At 37.6% G+C, this 22094-nt stretch overlaps 1 protein-coding gene and 1 long non-coding RNA gene across 24 annotated transcripts in view; one reads left to right on the top strand and one right to left on the bottom strand.

The window, feature by feature from the left end:
• Positions 1 to 20326, top strand: part of LOC119082140 (septin-7-like) — an 81551-nt gene extending 61225 nt beyond the window's left edge. For 12 of the 23 annotated variants that reach the window (XM_037191538.1, XM_037191537.1, XM_037191536.1 and 9 more), the window contains 8 exons: positions 4147 to 4682; positions 4742 to 4994; positions 5074 to 5266; positions 6589 to 6754; positions 7105 to 7146; positions 8827 to 8992; positions 9064 to 9197; positions 13921 to 14205. In XM_037191538.1, coding sequence (XP_037047433.1) covers positions 4147 to 4682; positions 4742 to 4994; positions 5074 to 5266; positions 6589 to 6754; positions 7105 to 7146; positions 8827 to 8992; positions 9064 to 9197; positions 13921 to 14080 — 1650 coding nt within the window. In that variant the 3' untranslated portion in view covers positions 14081 to 14205. Of the gene's footprint in view, positions 1 to 4146; positions 4683 to 4741; positions 4995 to 5073; positions 5267 to 6588; positions 6755 to 7104; positions 7147 to 8826; positions 8993 to 9063; positions 9198 to 13920; positions 14206 to 16816 lie in introns of those variants that run through there. The other 11 variants (XR_005088588.1, XR_005088587.1, XR_005088586.1 and 8 more) reach the window with 4 other exon arrangements.
• On the bottom strand, positions 7550 to 17505 carry LOC119082145. Its single transcript, XR_005088589.1, has 3 exons — positions 17343 to 17505; positions 8392 to 8397; positions 7550 to 7674 (listed from the first exon to the last, which is right to left on the bottom strand). It is a non-coding gene; the product is annotated as an uncharacterized LOC119082145 (long non-coding RNA).
• Positions 20327 to 22094: the final 1768 nt, after the last annotated feature.

Below are 22094 nucleotides of genomic sequence, written 5' to 3'. Positions count from 1 at the left end.
AAAATAGTCAGAATCCATTGTGCATGTGACAAAATGCTTGCACAATAGTCACAGTTCATTGTGCATGTGACAAAATGCTTGCACAATAGTCAGAGTTCATTGTGCATGTGACAAAATGCTTGCACAATAGTCACAGTTCATTGTGCATGTGACAAAATGCTTGCACAATAGTCAGATGCATCGAGATGCATGCACAATGAACTGTGACTATTGTGCAAGCATTTTGTCACATGCACAATGAACTGTGACTATTGTGCAAGCATTTTGTCACATGCACAATGGATTCTGACTATTGTGCAAGCATCAAGATGCATGCACAATGAACTCTGACTATTGTGCAAGCCTATTTTTGCATGCACAATGAACTCTGACTATTGTGCAAGCCTATTTTTGCATGCACAATGAACTCTGACTATTGTGCAAGCATTTTGTTGGATACACAATGAACTCTGACTATTGTGCAAGCATTCTGTTTGATACACAATGAACTATGACTATTGTGCAAGCATCGAGATGCATGCACAATGAACTCTGACTATTGTGCAAGCATTCTGTTGGATACACAATGAACTCTGACTATTGTGCAAGCATTTTGTCACATGCACAATGAACTCTGACTATTGTGCAAGCATTTTGTCACATGCACAATGAACTCTGACTATTGTGCAAGCATTTTGTCACATGCACAATGAACTGTGACTATTGTGCAAGCATTTTGTCACATGCACAATGAACTCTGACTATTGTGCAAGCATTTTGTCACATGCACAATGAACTGTGACTATTGTGCAAGCATTTTGTCACATGCACAATGGATTGTGACTATTGTGCAAGCATCAAGATGCATGCACAATGAACTCTGACTATTGTGCAAGCCTATTTTTGCATGCACAATGAACTCTGACTATTGTGCAAGCATTCTGTTGGATACACAATGAACTCTGACTATTGTGCAAGCATTTTGTCACATGCACAATGAACTGTGACTATTGTGCAAGCATTTTGTCACATGCACAATGAACTCTGACTATTGTGCAAGCATTTTGTCACATGCACAATGAACTGTGACTATTGTGCAAGCATTTTGTCACATGCACAATGGATTCTGACTATTTTGCAAGCATCAAGATGCATGCACAATGAACTATGACTATTGTGCAAGCATTTTGTCACATGCACAATGAACTCTGACTATTGTGCAAGCATCGTGATGCATGCACAATGAACTCTGACTATTGTGCAAGCATTTTGTCACATGCACAATGAACTCTGACTATTGTCCAAGCATCGAGATGCATGCACAATGAACTGTGACTATTGTGCAAGCATTTTGTCACATGCACAATGAACCGTGACTATTGTGCAAGCATTTTGTCACATGCACAATGGATCCTGACTATTTTGCAAGCATCAAGATGCATGCACAATGAACTCTGACTATTGTGCAAGCATCAAGATGCATGAACAATGAACTCTGACTATTGTGCAAGCATCGATTTGCATGCACGATGAACTCTGACTATTGTGCAAGCATTCTGTTGGATACACAATGAACTCTGACTATTGTGCAAGCATTCTGTTGGATACACAATGAACTCTGACTATTGTGCAAGCATCAAGATGCATGCACAATGAACTCTGACTATTGTGCAAGCCTATTTTTGCATGCACAATGAACTCTGACTATTGTGCAAGCATTCTGTTGGATACACAATGAACTCTGACTATTGTGCAAGCATTCTGTTGGATACACAATGAACTATGACTATTGTGCAAGCATCGAGATGCATGCACAATGAACTCTGACTATTGTGCAAGCATTCTGTTGGATACACAATGAACTCTGACTATTGTGCAAGCATTTTGTCACATGCACAATGAACTGTGACTATTGTGCAAGCATTTTGTCACATGCACAATGAACTCTGACTATTGTGCAAGCATTTTGTCACATGCACAATGAACTGTGACTATTGTGCAAGCATTTTGTCACATGCACAATGGATTCTGACTATTTTGCAAGCATCAAGATGCATGCACAATGAACTCTGACTATTGTGCAAGCATTTTGTCACATGCACAATGAACTCTGACTATTGTGCAAGCATCGTGATGCATGCACAATGAACTCTGACTATTGTGCAAGCATTTTGTCACATGCACAATGAACTCTGACTATTGTGCAAGCATCGTGATGCATGCACAATGAACTGTGACTATTGTGCAAGCCTCTTGGTACATGCACAATGGACTCAGGCTATTGTGCAAGAATTCTGTTGCATGCAAGACAAACTCTGAGAATTGTGAGGGGTCTACCATGCATGCAAAGTGACATGTTTTGACCAGAAAGTAGTTTTGTGCTGGGCACAGGTGGCAGCACTAAACTATTGGTGGGGTGATATCGTCAGCACATAATGTATAGATTTCAGTCCTGCAATTGTATTTTGAATAAAGTTGATATATTAGGGGTCTCCCATACAAAGTGACATGTTTTGACCAGAAAGTAGTTTTGTGCTGGGCACAGGTGGCAGCACTAAACTATTGGTGGGGTGATATCGTCAGCACATAATGTATAGATTTCAGTCCTGCAATTGTATTTTGAATAAAGTTGATATATTAGGGGTCTCCCATACAAAGTGACATGTTTTGAGCAGAAAGTAGTTTTGTGCTGGACACAGGTGGCAGCACTAAACTATTGGTGGGGTGATATTGTCAGCACATAATGTGTACATTTTAGTCCTAGAATTGTATTTTGGGTGCAGTTGATATGTTAGGGGTCTACCATACAAAGTGACATGTTTTGAATAGAAAGTAGTTTTGTGCTCGGGTGCCTGAGCAGCACAAAACTTTTGGGTAGCATCATTCGAAAGCACAAAACCTAGCTCATAATAATCAGCAACGAAAACCCCAGCCCAAAAAGGTGGGGGCGCTGACGACATATACCTCACAAAATGAATGGATTCTTCGTTACTCGCCACCTCGACCATAGTTTTCATTTTTAAGTCTCCTATCGCGAATAGAGACGTAATGCACAGATGACTTCACACTGTGCAGGATAAAAGTTTGTGGGGAGACTTCATTAGACCTTGCATGAGACGTTACTTCTTTTCCTTGCACTTTTTGATATAACATGCGGGTTGGGGGAGTCATATTTTACATTTGATTTGTCACCAAAATACCTGACTTGCCTTCAGGCCATTTTTCGTTAAATTTTTGTGTTCATGCTCCTCGTCTTTATGCAATGAAAACGACATGATTGATTGTTGTTATTAGGTCAATAACGTTTTACATATTACGGGTAAACCATTGAGGTTCGTAAAGTTCGTAAGTATGGCAATTTCGGGAACTTTTGACATTTCTACCAAATATTTTATGTTAAAAGAGTACGAAATTGCTATGCTCACGAACTTTACGAACCATATGGTTTACCCCTATTGTAAAATTAGATGCGACTTCGGTCAAAATAAGAAATTTGGAATCGTTCAAAAGGTATGTCACTCGTTCGAAAGAAACGGAAGATATTATTAAGATAGAAAGAGATGCACGCGGGACATACTTTATGGATGATCCATCTGATCTTCCAACTTACAATTTTTCTCATTAAAAAAATTTGACGTTCTGAGAATTCAAGGCAGGAACATTTGTTGAAGTTGGTTCTCAGGTGATATTTCCAGAGCCGAACTGGAATTCGGCGTTGCAAGAAAAAAATTTGTAAAAAGCTCTCGCCTTCATTCATACTAAGATCAATAAAGTCCTTCGGGCATCGCCCATAGGACCATATCTGGCCTGTCCAATGCCAGAAATAGTGAAGAATTTTTGAAATGATTTCAATGAGTTTACCGGTCTGGAATTGAAAGTTAGAATTTTTCAATGAAAAATTGTAGTTGAGCCCCCATGTTGTACCCTGACCGAATCTTATTTCTTATTGTGAACAAATGAAGTAAAAAATTTGAAATCATTTTTTTTTCAAAATACTTAAAATCAAATGAAGTAATAGATTCTATAGTAAAACTGCTGTAACGCTGGCCGTTTGTGTAAAGTTAATCAAACGCTACAAAAATATTGATTATTTTCTAGTTCACTCACCTCCCACCTTTTCTACCATGTTTGATCAACATTTCGTTTTTTCCTTATTCATTCCTCCAGAACAATACTCCGATCAGTACACCAACGTCAAGTGAAAAAAATTCAATAGGCAACAACCACACCAACAATTCCAATTCCACCACAATGAACAATCTCACCAACAATTTGAACAACATCAATCTGAAGAAAGACAAAGATAGTCACGAGAACAACCATCACGATTCGAATAAAATTGCTCACGAACGACAGGACAAAGAGAAGCAACAGGCCATCGTGCGACCGAAAGTGAAAGAAATCGATGGCTACGTCGGTTTCGCCAGTCTACCCGATCAGGTGTATCGGAAGGCGGTCAAAAAAGGTTTCGAATTCACATTGATGGTGGTCGGTGAGAGTGGTTTGGGCAAGTCGACCCTAATCAACTCAATGTTCCTATCGGACATTTACAATCAGGAACAGTATCCGGGTCCGTCGCATAGAATTAAGAAAACTGTGGCTGTTGAAACGACAAAAGTTTTACTCAAAGAAAATGGCGTCAATTTAACGCTGACCGTGGTTGATACGCCTGGTTTCGGCGATGCTGTAGATAATAGCAACTGGTGAGTGTGACACCTTACTCGGACAGTAGCGAGGTTCTTAATTAAATTCGCCATTTCAGTTGGGTGCCAGTCATCGAATTTGTTGAATCCAAATACGAAGAATATTTAACGGCCGAGTCTCGAGTCCATCGCAAGGCCATAACCGATAATCGTGTCCACACCTGTCTGTATTTCATTGCACCGTCCGGACACGGGCTAAAAACATTGGACGTCGAATTTATGCAGAGACTTTGCGACAAAGTCAACATTATTCCAGTCATAGCCAAAGCTGACACCATGACACCAGAAGAAGTGCAACTGTTCAAGAAACAAGTAAATTTTGCTGTGACGATACGTGTGGATGTGCATGCACTGAGATTAACTGAACATTTTTTCCGTGCCGATTATCTAGATCTTAAACGAAATTGCTCAACACAAAATCAACATTTACGATTTCCCCGAACCGTTGGAGGACGAAGAAGAAGCCAAAGTTTTGCGACAGCTGAGAAGTCGAGTGCCATTCGCAATTGTCGGTGCAAATTCCGTTATTGAAGTGGACGGCCGTCGAGTACGCGGACGTAAATATCCGTGGGGAGTGGCTGAAGGTAAGTGTCAAATTAAAGACTGTGTCGCGTAAATCCATTCTACTCAAACCATATCCTTAGTTCCAACGAAGCATTCGTTTAGTGATAATATCCTCCATGACTCAAAGTCTGCTATTTCACGAGACAATGAATCGACTGTCAAGACCTTTTTAACCGGCTTGGTGTCACCACTTTCCGTTTGTTATCTGTTCATATTACTAGCTCTGTACTGACTCTAGACTTCGAAGTCCATTAATTACAAATGGCACGTTTAACGACCTAAAAAACTGACGCAATCAATCGAAGCTTTTTTTTTCCTCGCGTCAGTCGCATATGTTGACATTAGTTCCTTTAATAATATTCGTGCAGCATGATTCCCGGAGGATGGTAATGTTTGTCGTCCTTGAGTTCTAGAACAGGAAAGAATGTGGACCCTTAGGAATGATGGAGTTCAAGCAACAAGCCTCTAGAGACGTCAATAATTCCACAAATCCAGAAAAGAGTAAAAAAAACTGATAAAAGCACCTGCCATTCCTGAGTTCTAGAACTAGAAAAAAGACCTTCTGGAGCGATGGAATTCCAGGAATTCCCCAAGTCTAGAAGAGCGTCAAAAAAACATGATGGAAATCCTTTAGATCTAGAGCTGTGAAGAAGGTAGACCCTCTGTAGTGATGGAATTCTGCGAACTGTCCTTTGGACACCTCAATCTTTCCCCAAATCCAGAGTAAATCCAGAGCAGATCATTCAAAGACATCAAAGGTCTTGCAATCTTTAGAGCAAAAATAGTTTGAATCCTCCGAAGCGTTAGTCAATTCTGACATTTTCCCAAAGAAAAAATGTTTGAGGAAAGTCCTTTGATATGGCAGTGCTCGGGTGCTCAGATCAGCTTTCCAAAACGTCTCCAATTGTCAAAATATAATTAAGAAATGGCCAGAGAAATCCGTCTCAAAGTTAGCGGTTTTTATGGAACAATTCTTCGGGAATCCTCCACAGCCCGCACTGTTCCAGACCCTTGATAACAAAGTGGTTCTACGAACCAACCTTTCATAATCTGTTCAGATCATCAAAAATATTCAGATTTGACTGAGTTTTAGCGAAAAACCGGCTTTTACCGAGATCTAAAAGAAATTAGTTCGGAAACTTTGTCCTCCTCAATCACATCCAATCGTCAAAATGCATTAAAACTCACTAGTGAGACGACTATTTCTGACACAGCAGTCCAGACTAAACGGAGCATTGGAAGAACATAATTTACAAACGTGTCCCTTTGCATCTGTTCCTTCACCGGACGCACCTTCTACTGGATTGACTAAAAAAAAAAATTTTTTTCTTGAATTTTCCAGTTGAAAACTTGGAACATTGTGATTTCATTGCACTCAGAAACATTGTGATTCGAACTCATTTACAAGACTTAAAGGATGTCACAAATAACGTTCACTACGAGAACTACAGATGCCGAAAATTGGCCGGATTGGGCGTTGATGGAAAACAGTCACGGCTAAGCAATAAGTGAGTAAATATCTGACTAAAATTAACCCGAGTATAAATTGGTTCGTTCCCGGCTCATTTTGCTGGTAAATCTACATTGAGTGGAAGCAAAATGGAAATTTTAAGAAAACTTTCGTGCTTTGACTTAGTATTTACCATTCGTTTGTCTCATCGTTTGGGTTTGTTGAGCACAAAATTCATTTGTTTTTCTTACGATCAATCGATGCTGGTGTGCACATTCACCCATCGTCCAAACAAATTTTGCGTAGAAAACGCTTTGTCAAGCTTTCATTTCACAATTGATCATCACACACCAAAGAAAGAACTTCTTTTGTCATTTCGTTACACTAAAATCATGTCTTATGTCTTAGTTTATGCAATCAAGGCGTCATGAACTCATTTATGACCGTTTGGTAAGTCGAAGTAAATTTTGTCATTTCATTTTCGTTTTTCAGTTTTTTGTTATTTTGAACAAGTTTCGTGAATTGGCATTTTTCTTCTTTTTTTTCGTTTCATTTTTCCTTTTTGTGTACGGTCGCCATATTCATTTTATTGTAGCGACACATTTTCACTGTAATTTACTGTATAAGCTTTGTGTGGTTTTCGTAGAATTTAAGTTGGACTCACAGTCGTCGGTTTTCTCTCCGGTTTGCTAATCGTAAACAAGACTTAGGCTTGATTTCCACGTAAAAATTTTCATCGTAAGAGAGCTTCGTGAAGGGTTTTTATTGGTTAAAAACCGAAAGAGACGAATTTAAACCAAGAGAAATCCTTCACGGAGCTCTCTCACTGCGAATATTCTTAAAGTGCAAACCAGTCTTTAGGTTGAATTCACAGTCACTCCGTTTTGCCTCCGTTTACATAAATCACGTCTCTTTTCTATTGTTCAAATACATCTGTCAAGGAAAACGGAGTCAAAATGGAATGAGTGTGAATTCAGCCTTACAACACGCAACTATTCCGTTGCTTAAACACATCTGTCAAGTAAAGAGAGATAGAGCTAAACGGAGACTGTGACCACCTTTCGAGACTTACAGTTGGATTCACGCTAAGACCTCTCCTTTTTGCCTCCGTTTACTTGACAGATAGGTTTAAACAATAGGGCACATCAAGTCCGCTCTGGCCATACATCATCTTCAAAGAACGCTTGGAATGCCATTTACATTAAAAACATCTAACGAAACTTACGTGTGGTTACGTCGGAAAGTATCATAACTTGAAGAGGATCTATGTTGGACGATCCAGTGATGTCAATTCCAATTGTTATTTCATTTCCTATTTTGGAACATATTCAAAATTCGCCTTTGTTCTACGAACCCGATGCGCCTTTTGATGGCCTGTTTGGTCCTGGTGCGCGTGGTCTAACCAGTGCCCTATTGTTAAAACAAATTTTCTTTTCGGAAATCCCTTGTCAACGAAAACAAATGTCTGTCCCTCGATATAGGTACAGGCGAAACTGGAAGTGACTACACTACTGCATCGGCAGCACTTCCACTTGGAGTGGAAATCATTTATCGTCAACAAACTTTGCCTCTATCACTAAACATAGCGAAAACCAATCATAAACCCGTCAACCGGGTCTTTCATGTATCATAAGGTCGCGAGCACTCACAGTTTCGTAGATTTTATAGATCTTCCAGGGTTTATCTAGTGAGGACTTAAAGCTCTCATGGCTTGCATTTAATACAGGAGGGTATAGGTTGTGTTACGTTCAGAACTCTCTCACTTTTAGCAACAATTTTTTGGAGCGAATTTTTCATAGATCACACCCAGCCACATTTTTAGCCACATTTTAGGCATTGTAAGACTTGATTTCCACTAACGAAAAAATTATTCCGTTTTGTCTCCGTTTACTCTTTGAACAATGAAAAAGAGGCGTGGCTTAGCGAAGCGGTGGCAAAACGGCGTAAGTGGAAATCAAGCATAAATTTGAACATCTGTAGATTGAGTGTGAAAACTTTAGATTGTAGACGCATAGTGTTACTAAGCATGCTATCACTGCCGAATTATGCGGTTGAATTGTTTACCTCCTCGGTCAAAACCGAAAATCATCCGACCACTGTCAATCATACGTCCAATTCTGTATATTCTAGGAATCCACTCGCTCAAATGGAAGAGGAGAAACGTGAACACGAATTGAAAATGAAGAAAATGGAAGCCGAAATGGAGCAAGTCTTCGAAATGAAAGTGAAGGAAAAGAAGCAAAAGCTCAAAGATTCCGAACTGGAGTTGACGAGACGTCACGAGGAGCGAAAGAAGGTTGGTACAAAACAAAATAAATTGGTCAACAATGGAACAATAACGAAAATTGTTCTGTCTGTGTGTGTTAGGCTCTCGAAAGCTCGATACGCGAATTGGAGGACCGAAAGCGGTGCTTCGAACAGGAACGACAGGAATGGGAAAATGCAAATGGCATCACATTGGATGAGCTGAGACGACGAAGTTTGGAGGCGAATAGCAAAGAGTAAGTAGACGCGGCTTGATAAACCACTCTTTCTCAATCACAAAATTAATCTGGAAATAAATTTTCGGTTTTTCATTTTGAAGTATTTTGAATTAAAACGTTTGCGATCGCCGAGATTATGTCTAACGATACTGGGATATAATACCTCGTTCAGAAACGGCAACAATTACCGATGACCTACAGTTCATGTGGGCTTTATCGAGTAAAGTCGATGTTGATTATATTGCCGTTTCTGAAAGGTAGTAACAAAAGCCACACCGGGTTGGATCACACTGAATTAACCAAAAACAGAAATTATTTTTTCGTTCGTCAATTTCATATGCTTATTCAGAAATCACACAAAAAAACAAAATTAATTTCATTTTTGCACTTCTCATCATCACAATATTAACGCTTTTCATCCAGTAAACGATCATACGACGAGACACTTGCGCCCGTTTCTTTGGAGGGATTCTTTTGAAAACCAGCCTATCGAACTCGGACCCATTTTCCAGTCGACTTTTTAATAAGGGCTTAGGAAGGTGTTGGTATCGCTAGAAGACAATTTCAAAAGAAAGTCCTAATTGTCTGTGTGGGTAGACTAACCACTGGTCAGTAGGAAGTGATCTAAAACCAAAAACTTGCATTTTTTAAATGGAAATTTCTCCATTTACACGGAAGGTACGAGGTCGTGTGGGGTGTCATTAGAAAGGTATTTGCATGTCCAGACAGACCCTGTGTGCCTTAATGCGTTTATCATCTACACTTACACTTTATCATGTAACAGTTGAAAAAAGAGATAAAGCAAACTCACACGTGTGTTTTTGATCAACAAGCTGCAGTAACTGTCTTTTTGACAAGTGTAGAGTTTCCACATCCGAACCTACACTTATCAAAAAAAAAACCCGTTATAAGTAGCTTGGAAACACACGAGTGAGTTTGCGAGTATCATCGGCATTAATGAATTACGTAGCAGCATCCAATGTGTTCCAAGCGAAAGTTGATTTTATCAAATTCACACGGTGGGGTTGAACAAAACTTAAATAGAGTCGCGACACCACCTCTGATTTTTTTTTATATTCTTATTGAGGGACTCGAGTACTCGAGTAAGGAACCACATTCAGTTCGCATAATTTTCCAGCCGTTTCGGAGAACCGGCCCTCATGGCCGTGCGGAACCGACGAGTCAATTTGAATACAGATTGTTATCGCAACGGATAGAGGGACTAATTCTAAGCTAATTCGTATTGAAATGGCTCCCCTCGACAACTTGACCACGTAGCTATAGCCAGCTAAAGTCGAAAATTCGACATCTTTGAATGGTGATATGTCCAAGACGAAGAAAGTTTGAAACTCTTTGAATGGCGATATTGGTAGAGGATTCCATGCTCTATTAAACGCCGAGAATGGATTTTACAAAATCTGTCTGAATTGTACAATATTTGAAAATTTTTATTTTAACCATCCTCGGCGAAGCTTGGACTCATCTGTAATACACAGGTTGACCCTGTCTGCAACAAAACAATAATGCCTGATCAGCCTGCTGTCTAAGCTTTACAACGATACCACACTCGCCATACCAGCCTCACAACAAGTATCTGTTACGACATTTTGTTTGCAGCAAGGTCACTCTACGACGAAATTTTCAATTTATCATCTATCTTCAAGTGCCCGTTCCTTTAGAATGAGTGGAATTGTTATGCATTACAACTCCACTCATCCTAAAGGAACTGGCACTTGAAGATAGATGATAAATTGAAAATTTCGTCGTAGAGTGACCTTGCTGCAAACAAAATGTCGTAACAGATACTTGTTGTGAGGCTGGTATGGCGAGTGTGGTATCGTTGTAAAGCTTAGACTGCAGACTGATCAGGCACTATTGTTTTGTTGCAGACAGGGTCAACGTGGGTATTGCAGATGAGTCCTAGTTTCGCCGAGGATGGTGAAAATAAAATTTTTCAAATATTGTACAATTCAGACAGATTTTGTAAAATCCATTCTCGGCGTTTAATAGAGCATGGAATCCTCTACCAATATCGCCATTCAAAGAGTTTCAAACTTTCTTCGTCTTGGACATATCACCATTCAAAGATGTCGAATTTTCGACTTTAGCTGGCTGTAGCTACGTGGTCAAGTTGTCGAGGGGAGCCATTTCAATACGAATTAGCTTAGAATTAGTCCCTCTATCCGTTGCGATAACAATCTGTATTCAAATTGACTCGTCGGTTCCGCACGGCCATGAGGGCCGGTTCTCCGAAACGGCTGGAAAATTATGCGAACTGAATGTGGTTCCTTATAGTACTCGAGTCCCTCAATAAGAATATAAAAAAAAATCAGAGGTGGTGTCGCGACTCTATTTAAGTTTTGTTCAACCCCACCGTGTTCACTTAAAATGAACCGAAAATTTCTTCATGCAACCGATCATTTTCACAGTCGGCAAACTGCTATGTAATTAACAACTTTCGCATAAGGCCGGCAGTAAAACAGGCTTCTCTGTTCACTGCGTTTATGTAAACTGATTAGGAAAACGTAATCCGGCAGTGTTCGCTTCATGAGCGTGGAGAAATTTCCATAAGAATCGTGCAAGTTTTCTGTTTTACATCATTTCCCACTACCTACAAAAGAAACGAGGAATTTTTTTGAAAGTGGTTTTGGTTTGCAGGGTCTGATACCTTCCTAGACTAATATTAAAAGTCCGATTTCATATTTTTTAAATAAAATTCCTCGGTTCATTACAGCACGTGAAGTACTAGAGTATTGTTAATTGAACTTGTCACAAGTTGCGACAGTAAGCAGCTAATTTTCTCAACATGAAGACTTTAAACTCGTTGAACCTTGCTAGAGTGCTAGATTTATCGTCATACGACTTTGCCCAATATTTGAGTCTTTTGTAAAGCCACTATCAGGCACGATACACTCTTTAATAAAGACAAATGCACCCTTGCAAGAGGGTAGAACACAATTCATTGTATAAGTTCAACAAACAAATTACTCGATGGAATTTATTGAAGCCAGTGGTGCAGTGAAAGAAACTGGTGTAAGTGTCGCTATTAGGTAATTCCTCGATCGTTTGATTTACTTTTAAGACCTAACATAGATCAGAATCTCAGTGATTTTATTCGTGAGTTTCAGGAAAGTCTTACTGCTTAGCATTTAAGCATCAGGTCACAGCAAATCCCCAGAAATTCTTTGAGAACAAATTTCCAAAATGTTCATAGTTTTAGTGAAATCTCAAGAATTCCTCGATCACTCGATTCTTAGCTGTAAAATCGTGTGGACGATACGACAATAGCTTAAATGCCACCCGTTGTTGCTTAGATTTTTGCTAAAACTATTTAGACGCTAACAAAAGCTCTCGTCCCCTTCGCCATGTGAAGCTAATCTTGCCATGCTTTGCAATCAAGCTTTTAAATGGTTTGGAGTGCGTACTGCGTGTAGAGTGTGGATTTGATTTCAACGTAGCTGTAGCTGTAAGTCACACCGAATGGTAGAAATTCTCAGTTTTGTCGATTTTATTGCGGAGTTTGATTAATTTTGCGGAATCGTGCGCTACGTCTTCGTCGAACACAAGTACAAGGGAAATGCTCAACATTGCGCTGATAAATATTGTCTGTCTATGGGACGATTTGTAGACTCTCTATGCTCCCTCGAGAAGTAAGACGACAGATGATGATGATGATGATGATGGATGATGGACGATCACCTCGATAATTAGGATCGGACACGTTCTTCTGTTTTGATCGCATTCAAAGTTCTCTTGAAATCTACCGACAATCTCTTCATTTACTTTGTGTTACAAGAAATTAATTTGTTACACGCAGCGCCTCATGTGGCATGTGAAGTGTAAGAAGTGTCGATAAGTTTCTGGATAAGCATTTGAATTTTAACATTGTCATTCCATCCGACAAATTGGTTTCATTTCATAGTTTTTATGTTAAACGCCACGGCTATCAGTCCATTCTCGATCCGAAACATTGATTTTCGTTTATTATATTCGAGTGACATGACGAATAAGCTACAATCTCATTGGACACTGTTAAAATTGTACGATTCGGCTCACGGATTTCGACTTTCGAAAGTCTCTCCATTCAAAAGTAATGGCTTTGTAACTGGAAATCTGACCTGCAACCTGACATACTACCCAAAATGTTGGCGAATTTCAGGCTACTTGAAGCTTGACATGACAATAGGTTTGGAAGAAGTGTCAGATTCAGGTCAGGTTTTCTTTTCCGAAAATTACCTGGTCTAGCTTGAACTTAGGGTCGGACTGGCCATATGGGCATTCGGGCGACACCCAAAGAGCTTTTTTGTATGAATCATGAATCAAGCGCAACGAAATGCTTCTTACAAATTTTCTTCATGCAGCGCCCGAAGGGCTTTTCCGAGTCAGTCCATCCGTCCCTGCTTGAACTGCCTGGTAATCGATTTTTATTTATCGCTGTTGACACATTAGAGATAACTTAGTCAGGAAGCGGTTTTTTTTTTCAAAAGAGCGGGAAATTTTCAACCAAAAAAAATCGTAAAATTTTAGCAGTCAAAATGGAAACGGTTTTATTTCGTCACATCCAGTTTCGCATATGTGGCTTTGATCATTTCATTGAACTGTCTAATGTACCAATGAAATTATCAAAGTTTACAGACGTGTCATGATTTTTACCCTTTACCCCCCTAAAAAAAAACAAAAAAAAACTCCAAAAGATAACAAAAAACAAAAACGAAAACAAACCACAACGAAAATCTTGCAGGACCGGTTCATTAACATCACGTGGTTCCGACGAATCGAAAAGTCGCCGTGTATTTGGCTCATTACTTCGCAGACACACTAGTTTCGGAGCGACAGAAAGCTCCCGTGTCAGTTCTACACAAAGCATTGTGCCAGCAAGTCCACAAGAAAATACCGAATGAAAGTTAAAGAATTCCATTTCCGCACTTAAGTATATTTTGTGTTTAGCTAATTACTATTGAAAGAACAAGACAAAACAAATTGATTGAAATTAAAACAAAAGAAACGAAAGTGAAGAGTGAAAAAAGAGAGAAAAATAAAAATTATTTTTGTTAATAAGCACGACAGCCAGCAGTAAGAATGACGAATTATTTTTTAAGTGAAATTTACGTAGTACACCAAACAAGCAAGATGTAGTAGATTTAATAGAATATTAAGTGGCCACCAGCAAGGTCCAGCTTTTTTTTCCACAATTTTTTTTTTCTTTTTCGTTTACATTTTTGTGATCGTTTTTACCCCTCTTCTACTACGAACGCAACAGAGCCAAATTTCGGAGAAAAATTCCTCAAAATGGGCTCCGTGTAGCGTAAATCACTCGTATTGTAGTCCCTAAACCTTACATGCAAATTATTATTACAACCAACGCACTTTTGTGATTGTAGCACAGACACAATTCCCATTTCATAATAAAATGCCTTCGCTTAACATCAACGGAAATATCCCAAATTTCTACAGTCCATGACGTAGAGTCTACCTTGATGACTATTAAGGAGATGGGCGCACCCGTCTCCGGAGATGCACAAGTGGTCGGATACCTATTGTTCTTTCGTTGATAAACTTTTTTATGAATGAACTGGTACATGTCCGGAGACTGGTGCTGCCACCACATTCAACAAAGGTGAAAGACAGACACTGACAAGAACAAAAGAAAATTAACTTGAAAATGCTTCTTTTCATGTTGTCTGACATATGCTGGAAGTGATTGCTGGTTTGCAGTGCAGGGCCGCACTGGCTCAAAAACCCCATCGGGGTTACATACAACTCATTTTCAAAATTAAATATTTTCATGAAAAATCCGAAAGGCCGTTCGGGAATTGCCCGAATTTCAAGTGAGGTCAGTCCAGGCCTCAAATTTAGTCACCTTTTCCAGGAGCTTAGAATTTTGCTCTGCTTGTTTCGTTCCAACAATCACCTCTCTACGTAAAACACCTCTGACGCTAACGTTACGTTGTCTCAGTTTGCTTTTATGCTTGATGCCATTCAATTTGTTCGCCAATTTTTTGAGCTTATAGACTGACTACAATTACAAACTATATAGACTTTCGAGGGGATGACTGCATAATATGTATGCACGAATTACTCTCTTCATTTTTTGCCAAATTCGCACTTGATTTAACGTACACATCATCCTGATATTGTAAATTGTAATCTACTGTTGATATTAAAATCCAATTCCAATGAAATCACTTTATACGTAATTTATATTAACTGGTTTCGATTGACAAGACCCACCATCCAAATGCATAAACTGTGGTGCTTGTTGATTAATTGTAGTGTTTATTGTGTTATATCCCAGTATCATTGAATCCTTAAATGTCATGTCAAAATATCATCACCGTCATCACCTACTCTTTCATCATAACATCCATGTTTTCGATTTCATTTCGTGTAATTACAGTGTGTTCATCATTATTACAGTGTGTTCATCATTAGAAAACACTATTTTAGATGTATCAGAGTTTTAAAAGCCAAGTCGATGTTCCTATGCAATTAAGTGCTTCCCAGTCTATGTCATTCAAATTTTGCGCCAAAATATCATTGGCTGGAAACCTTGCTGGAAACAATTAAAATTGACTGGGAACATCGATGACTTTTAAAACTCTTAAAAAACTGTCAAACGTGTTTTTAGAATGAACCAACTGTATTCTTGACACCAATACCCTATGTGCTATATTCTAGGTTTAACGTGACAAAATTACAGAGTTCGCACGAGTTGTACCTCTGAGTTCATTCACAAACTACACACGCTCACTACATTTTTGCGTACTTTGTGCGTACTTTGTGAATAGCCCTCAGTCTCTTTCAGACTGTAACTCTCCCCCTTGTCCTTCAGAGAGTTGTCCCAGCTGTCTCTCAGAGAATTGTCCCAGAGAGTTGTAACTTAATCTCTCAAAGAGTCGTAGCCCAGCTTCTCGCGACGCTGAACTCTGCTTGCAGCGACATGCTCTCTCTCTCTCTCTCTCTCTGTCTCTTTAGATTTAGTGTGTGACAAAATTGAAATTTTCAATTTTTGCTTTCGTCACTTGTCTCTTCACGGAGTGGAAACAATATATAACTCTTTCAAGCTGGAATCGCACTCACTCCATTTTCGTCGTCGTTTACTTTTTCACAATGAATAGTGGGTGTAGTTTTCGAAATTTGACAGTACACGGAGTGAGAGTGTTTCGTGTTTTACTCTTTATCCACTGACTCAAGGTTCTTACAGAATCTTGTGCTGACTGCCAGCCCAGTACATAGTTGAATGATTAAAAGGACTTTTCAATAATTAATCGCAGGAAGAACTTCATTCTGTTTTGTATCTGTTTGCTTGACAGCTGTCAAAGTAAACAAAGAATTGAATTCGATTCATTTTCGACTCCCTTTTACAGTTAACATTCTTCTCTCTCCCTTCCTCAAAAATTCATTTCGATTCATCGGCTTTTGTTTAACTGATGAATGAAATGATTTTCTAAACGGGAAGTGAGTGCGATTCTAGGTTAATTTGTTCAATCCATTTAATCATCCATTTTGCATTGTAAATAATCTGTGCAGATTTTCCGATTATTTTTGTTCTTTATTTTCCATTTATTTTTTGCTTACATTTAAACCCCGAAAACGATGTTACAATAAACAAACAAAATTTATTTGAACCATTTCAGAATTGTTGACGGCAAGGAGAAAAAAGAAAAGAAAAAGAAAGGTTTGTTCTAAGCATTTAAGTAAAAATAAAATAAAACAAAAAAAAATTAACGATAAAAAACCCTGTAAAGTTTCGCTCCATATTAGATTTAGCATTAAACAAAAAAGTATTTTTCTTTTCTCTGAGTTTATTTTTGAGAAAATATAGAAAACATTTTCCAACATATTTCCAAGCTCTCGCATTTTTCTTTTTAGTTTATTTTGAACGTTAAATATTAAGAAAAAAGAAACAATTTTTAAAAATAAAATAAAAAAAAGGAAAAAAAAATTATTTAAATCCAAAAGAGAAAATATCTAAACAAAACAATTCTTATTAATCCCAAACGAAAAAAGTTTTAAAATTAAACAAACAAACAAAAGAAAACCTTGTTGCATATCGACATAAAATACCACACGTATTTAAACCTTTAAACGCAAAAAATAAATAAATTTTAAAATTTAAACAAAAATTGTATTTTTTGACGTTGTTTTATTCATCGGCTAAACACAAACGGTCATGTGAAATGTTAGCGAATTTGTAGACAAAATGATGCTCAGCGAATTAACTTTGAATTTTGCCATAAGAAAATGAGTCTCAAATTAAACCAAATTTTAGCAAAGGCATAAACCAGTGATGAATTTAGCAAATACTCGAACCACAGTGGATAATAATAAATAATTTTCTTGTCACAATATTGGAGTTCCAGGCCTTTGGGCTGATTTGAACAGAATTAATAGCGTTGATTATTCACGCCGTAAGTGCGGTCGAATTACAAAATCTTTCTCACCAAAGTCTTTCTAAAGCAGCGTCGTTTACATACAAGGAAGTGTTGAAGTGTATTTTTCAGTTCACTTTTTCATCGACTCGTTCACTTGAAATTCAAATTTTTGGCACACTTACGGCGTGAATTATACATTTTGCGACGATTCGCTTTGTATGAAATGTCAATGTAGGCCTTAGAAGGCTTTGTTGAGCTCAATTATAGCGTAAATTAATCCTGTAATGATATAAACGTTCGGGCTCACCAGCCTAAATAATTTGTAAGCTGTTTTCATTGAGAACTTTAGGCCAGCCCAAAATTGGATGAAAGACAATTATTTTTTTGACTTCATGTCAATACTGAGAACCTTGGGCTTATTCAAATCAAGAAAATTATTAAAAGAACTTATGTCCTACACCTAAGTCTCGGAAGAGGTCCAGAATTTTACCTCGATTTACCTGAATTTTGACCTGACCTGAAATGACCTGAAACCTGATTTCCAATTTCAAATCCGACCTGTCAGGTCTGGTTCCAGGTTCCAGGTCAGGTTACTTCAAAGGAAAAATCTGACCTGACCTGAAATTTCAGGTCATACAATTTTTTGACGGTGATTGACCTCGGTCGATTTTTCCGAGCCTACTACGCCATAAAAATTCACCATTATTTTATGGTGAATTTTCAACTGTGGTTTGAATAACTTTGGGCTGAAACATTTGGTTAAAATTTTGGGCTGACCAATATCACTTATAATATCCAGCAGTGTTTGGGATGTCCAGAGATCAAGTTACAAGCTGCCTCATAATTCACCATTACTCTATGGTGAATTTTCAACTGTCTATGCTTTGAATTCATCACTGGTGTCTATCACTGATAAACTTTGGGCTGAAATGGTTACAATTTTGGGCTAACTTTTATTACTTATGAATAAGGTCATCCAGCAGTGGCTCGATAGTTGCATCAATAATAAAAAGCGAACAAATCACAAACGACCCAGCCGATAATTTTCATATTTACTTTTGTTCCCGTACACAGATTTGAATCATTTTTACTTTCACTTTTTTTACGAGAATTATTTAATTACACACAAAGAGGGAAAAAAAACATTTAGCGTGAAGATTTATCCATTATATATAGACATTTATTGCTAGGAATAGGAAAGAAAGGAAGAATAAATATTTGATAAATTATAAATTATGAATGATGATGATGATGATGTGTCATATAATTAGGTATACAAATTCACTATAGAGGAAAATACAACAAATACAAAAACAAAGCTCAACGAAACGATTTTTTTGTGTGGAAACAAAGAACTTTTACCGAAACAAATTTATTGCAAAATGTTTACAATGAATTACGATTTAAAAATTAGAAAACGATTTTAATGTCCAAAATAGAAAGGGAAGCACAGGACCAAAATGATTAAGTAGATTTTATGGATGGATCTAAAGAAAAAAGTTTAAAATAAAATAGAAAACATTTGACGCGACAATTTAATCGAACTGCTAGTGATATTATAATGCTGTCGAAGTATTTACATCAATCCTGATTTTTTACTCCAATTTTTGCATCAATTCAAATTTATAAAAGACTCAAACCTAGAACAGGAATTAGGTCGTTGCACTCGATAATGTTCATGTCTATCATCAACTTGATCCAAACTTACAAAAACGATAATCTATAACCTCAACGGTTGGTAGACATCAAAATTTGCTTTGCGAGGATAACGCTGACAATGAGAGGAAATCAGAGATAAAATTTTCTCTCTTGCAGGGGTAGCTGTCAAAAATTTGTAAACTTTTTGACCCGTTGCAGACAGTTATTTGACTTTGCAGAAAGTTTCGTTTGGAAGAGAAATTATTGCTGCAGGTGTCGATGTCAAAAAATCATTTCGCTTACAAATTTTTGACAGCTACCCCTACGTGACCGAAAATTTTATCTCTAAGATTCGTAGATTTTCACCAAAATATTCAAACATTGAATGTAACTCAACTCAAATAAATTGAGCGAAAGAACGTTTGAGGTGAGTTTGCACAGAAAGTCACTTACGAAATTCACCTCAAAGTTGTGTTTGCCACACTTTGGACCAATCACTTCAATGAAGGTCTTTTACTCGTATTTGGCCATTTAAAGTGGGTTTACATTACCTCCTTTTTCCACTAATCATCCAAACAATCTCGGCAAGTCTACCGATGAATAGTTTCGAATCTGTCCAGTTCACAAGTAGAAGAAGAATGTTCAACTGACTTGCACGTCCGGTCCGTAATTTTGATAGTTTGATTTGGACTTATTAAATTCAACGTATTACGAGAACCACGACAGAGTTAAATAAACCAGGCATGATCGGTTCGTTTTTGAAACGTCAAATAATGGACCTACTGTACTGTATGAAAATGAACTCAAACGAACAAAATGACATAAATTGAATTCATTCAATTCGCAAAATATAGGATATCTAGATAATTCAGGTCCCTAGTCAAATCAAGCACTCCTCTGCCTGGCTTACTTTACCTCTGCCGCGCTAGAACGATTTTTTTTGATTTTTCTTTATGATTGCAACAATATACTTATGAAGCGCGCATAGATCTTATATTTAAATACAAAAAACAAAAGAAGAGGAGAAACTCTAAAACGCCATTTTTTCTGCTATAATAGAAACAAAAAAGTTTATAGAAAACAGCTAACCAATTTTACCAATTTTGAAATGTCACAAAAAGGACGAAAATTATGGAAAAGAGAAGAAGAAGAAGAAAACACTCAAAACCAAGCAAGACACAATGTAACTTAAGTTCAAAGTTCGTTTACACGATTAAAAGCAAAGAACAATTTTTTTGTTTAGAATATTAAACGAGAAAGGAAAATGGAAAAATAAAAATTTTCAAATGAAAAATTTAGCTAGCCGTAGATTTTAAGCATACAATTTACGAAAAAAAAAGTACAATTTTCGCCACACACACATCCCTTTTTTTAACGTTACATTTATAACTTATTGTACATTTTGAATGACGTTGGAGGGACACACAGAGACGGATTTATTTTTCAATTGAATTTGACGGAAATCTTTTTTCTATTTTCTTCATTTTGTGTCGCATTTTTGTCCGGTAAAATTTTTACAAAAGAACGAAAGAAGACGGAGCAAAAAAACTCTTGAAATAGTAGAGATGAGAATTGCATTGAATGACTAATTCAGAAACAAATTGTAATTGACTAAATGTATTTGAAAATTATAATCCTAAATAAAAATTGAAAATAAAATGCTTAAATTGAAGACAAACCGAGTTGCCATTGTTCTTTTCTAATTTAAAATGTCGTGGACACTTTCCATGGAGCGGAGTATTTTTTTAAAAAGAAAGTCGGGCGGGCAATTCACGCCTTAAGTGTGCCTAAAATTTGAATATTAAGTGAACGATTCGATGAAAAAGTGAACTGAAAAATACATTTCAACGGTTCATTGTATGAAAATGGCGCTACGTTAAAAAGACATACGCACTTTCCATTTTGAATTTCGACCTCACTGACGGGGCGTCAATTACAGTTTTCCGGATGAGCGAGAATATGTTTTCATCCGTTCGGTGTGAATAACCTTACATTCTCCACTCCGATGAGAAGATGACGTTTTGTTGACAGTTCAGGTAAGAAATTTTTTATTTTCTCAACTCTTATTTTTCCCATGGGACGAACAAGAGTTTCCTTTGCAACTGTCTCCTAGTTTTGATTTTAAAAAAAGGTGAATCAAATTGATGTGTTGTTTCGTGAATAAAAACGGTTAGTCACAACACTAACGGATGAAATAGTTATTTGATTATCAAGGGAAGAAAAACGGAAATTCCAGCAAGATCGAAAGTTTGCTGCCAAACTAAAGCGAACCCTTTCATATGTGCGGTATGCGAGTCGTTGGGGGTAACTACGCCATTACAGTCGCCAACAACAGTATTTTAGTGGAGGTTTGACAAAACATTTAAATTCTCATCACAGTTTTACATTTTATTGATACATTTCATACAATTGAATGACAATCAGATCATGAAACAGAATTTTAAGTTAAAACTTACGGACCGGTGAACTTATGGTCTGACTGTGTCGCCTCATCGCCTTAAACTGAGTTGACTAAATTTATAGCATACAAAAATGTCACAGCATGGAGCAATTTCGCTCCTCAGGTTGAGTGCCTCAGCTCAATTCAGTTGTTTCCGTAGCAACCCAGAGAAGTGATACGGCGTCTCATGACTATAGAATGCGCTTGTCGACCTTTTGGTTTTACAATTTTGACGTATTCATTCAATGATGAAAACGAAAATGTCATTCGTCATGCGCATTTCATTCTAGCGAGTTGTGAGGCGCCTATCATTTATCTTTATCAAAACTCGTTGATTCTAATTTCATTTATCTTATAATTCGCCAAATTTTGTAAAGTTTCTAAAATGTATCAAGCGGTGTTTTTGCCAATTGCCTTTCGTTATGACTTTTGAAACAACATTCAGTCTTCATGGTATACTCA

Source organism: Bradysia coprophila, unplaced genomic scaffold (genome assembly GCF_014529535.1).
Source record: "Bradysia coprophila strain Holo2 unplaced genomic scaffold, BU_Bcop_v1 contig_390, whole genome shotgun sequence".
Taxonomy (NCBI): domain Eukaryota; kingdom Metazoa; phylum Arthropoda; class Insecta; order Diptera; family Sciaridae; genus Bradysia; species Bradysia coprophila.
This window is presented reverse-complemented; position numbering and strand designations above follow the sequence as displayed.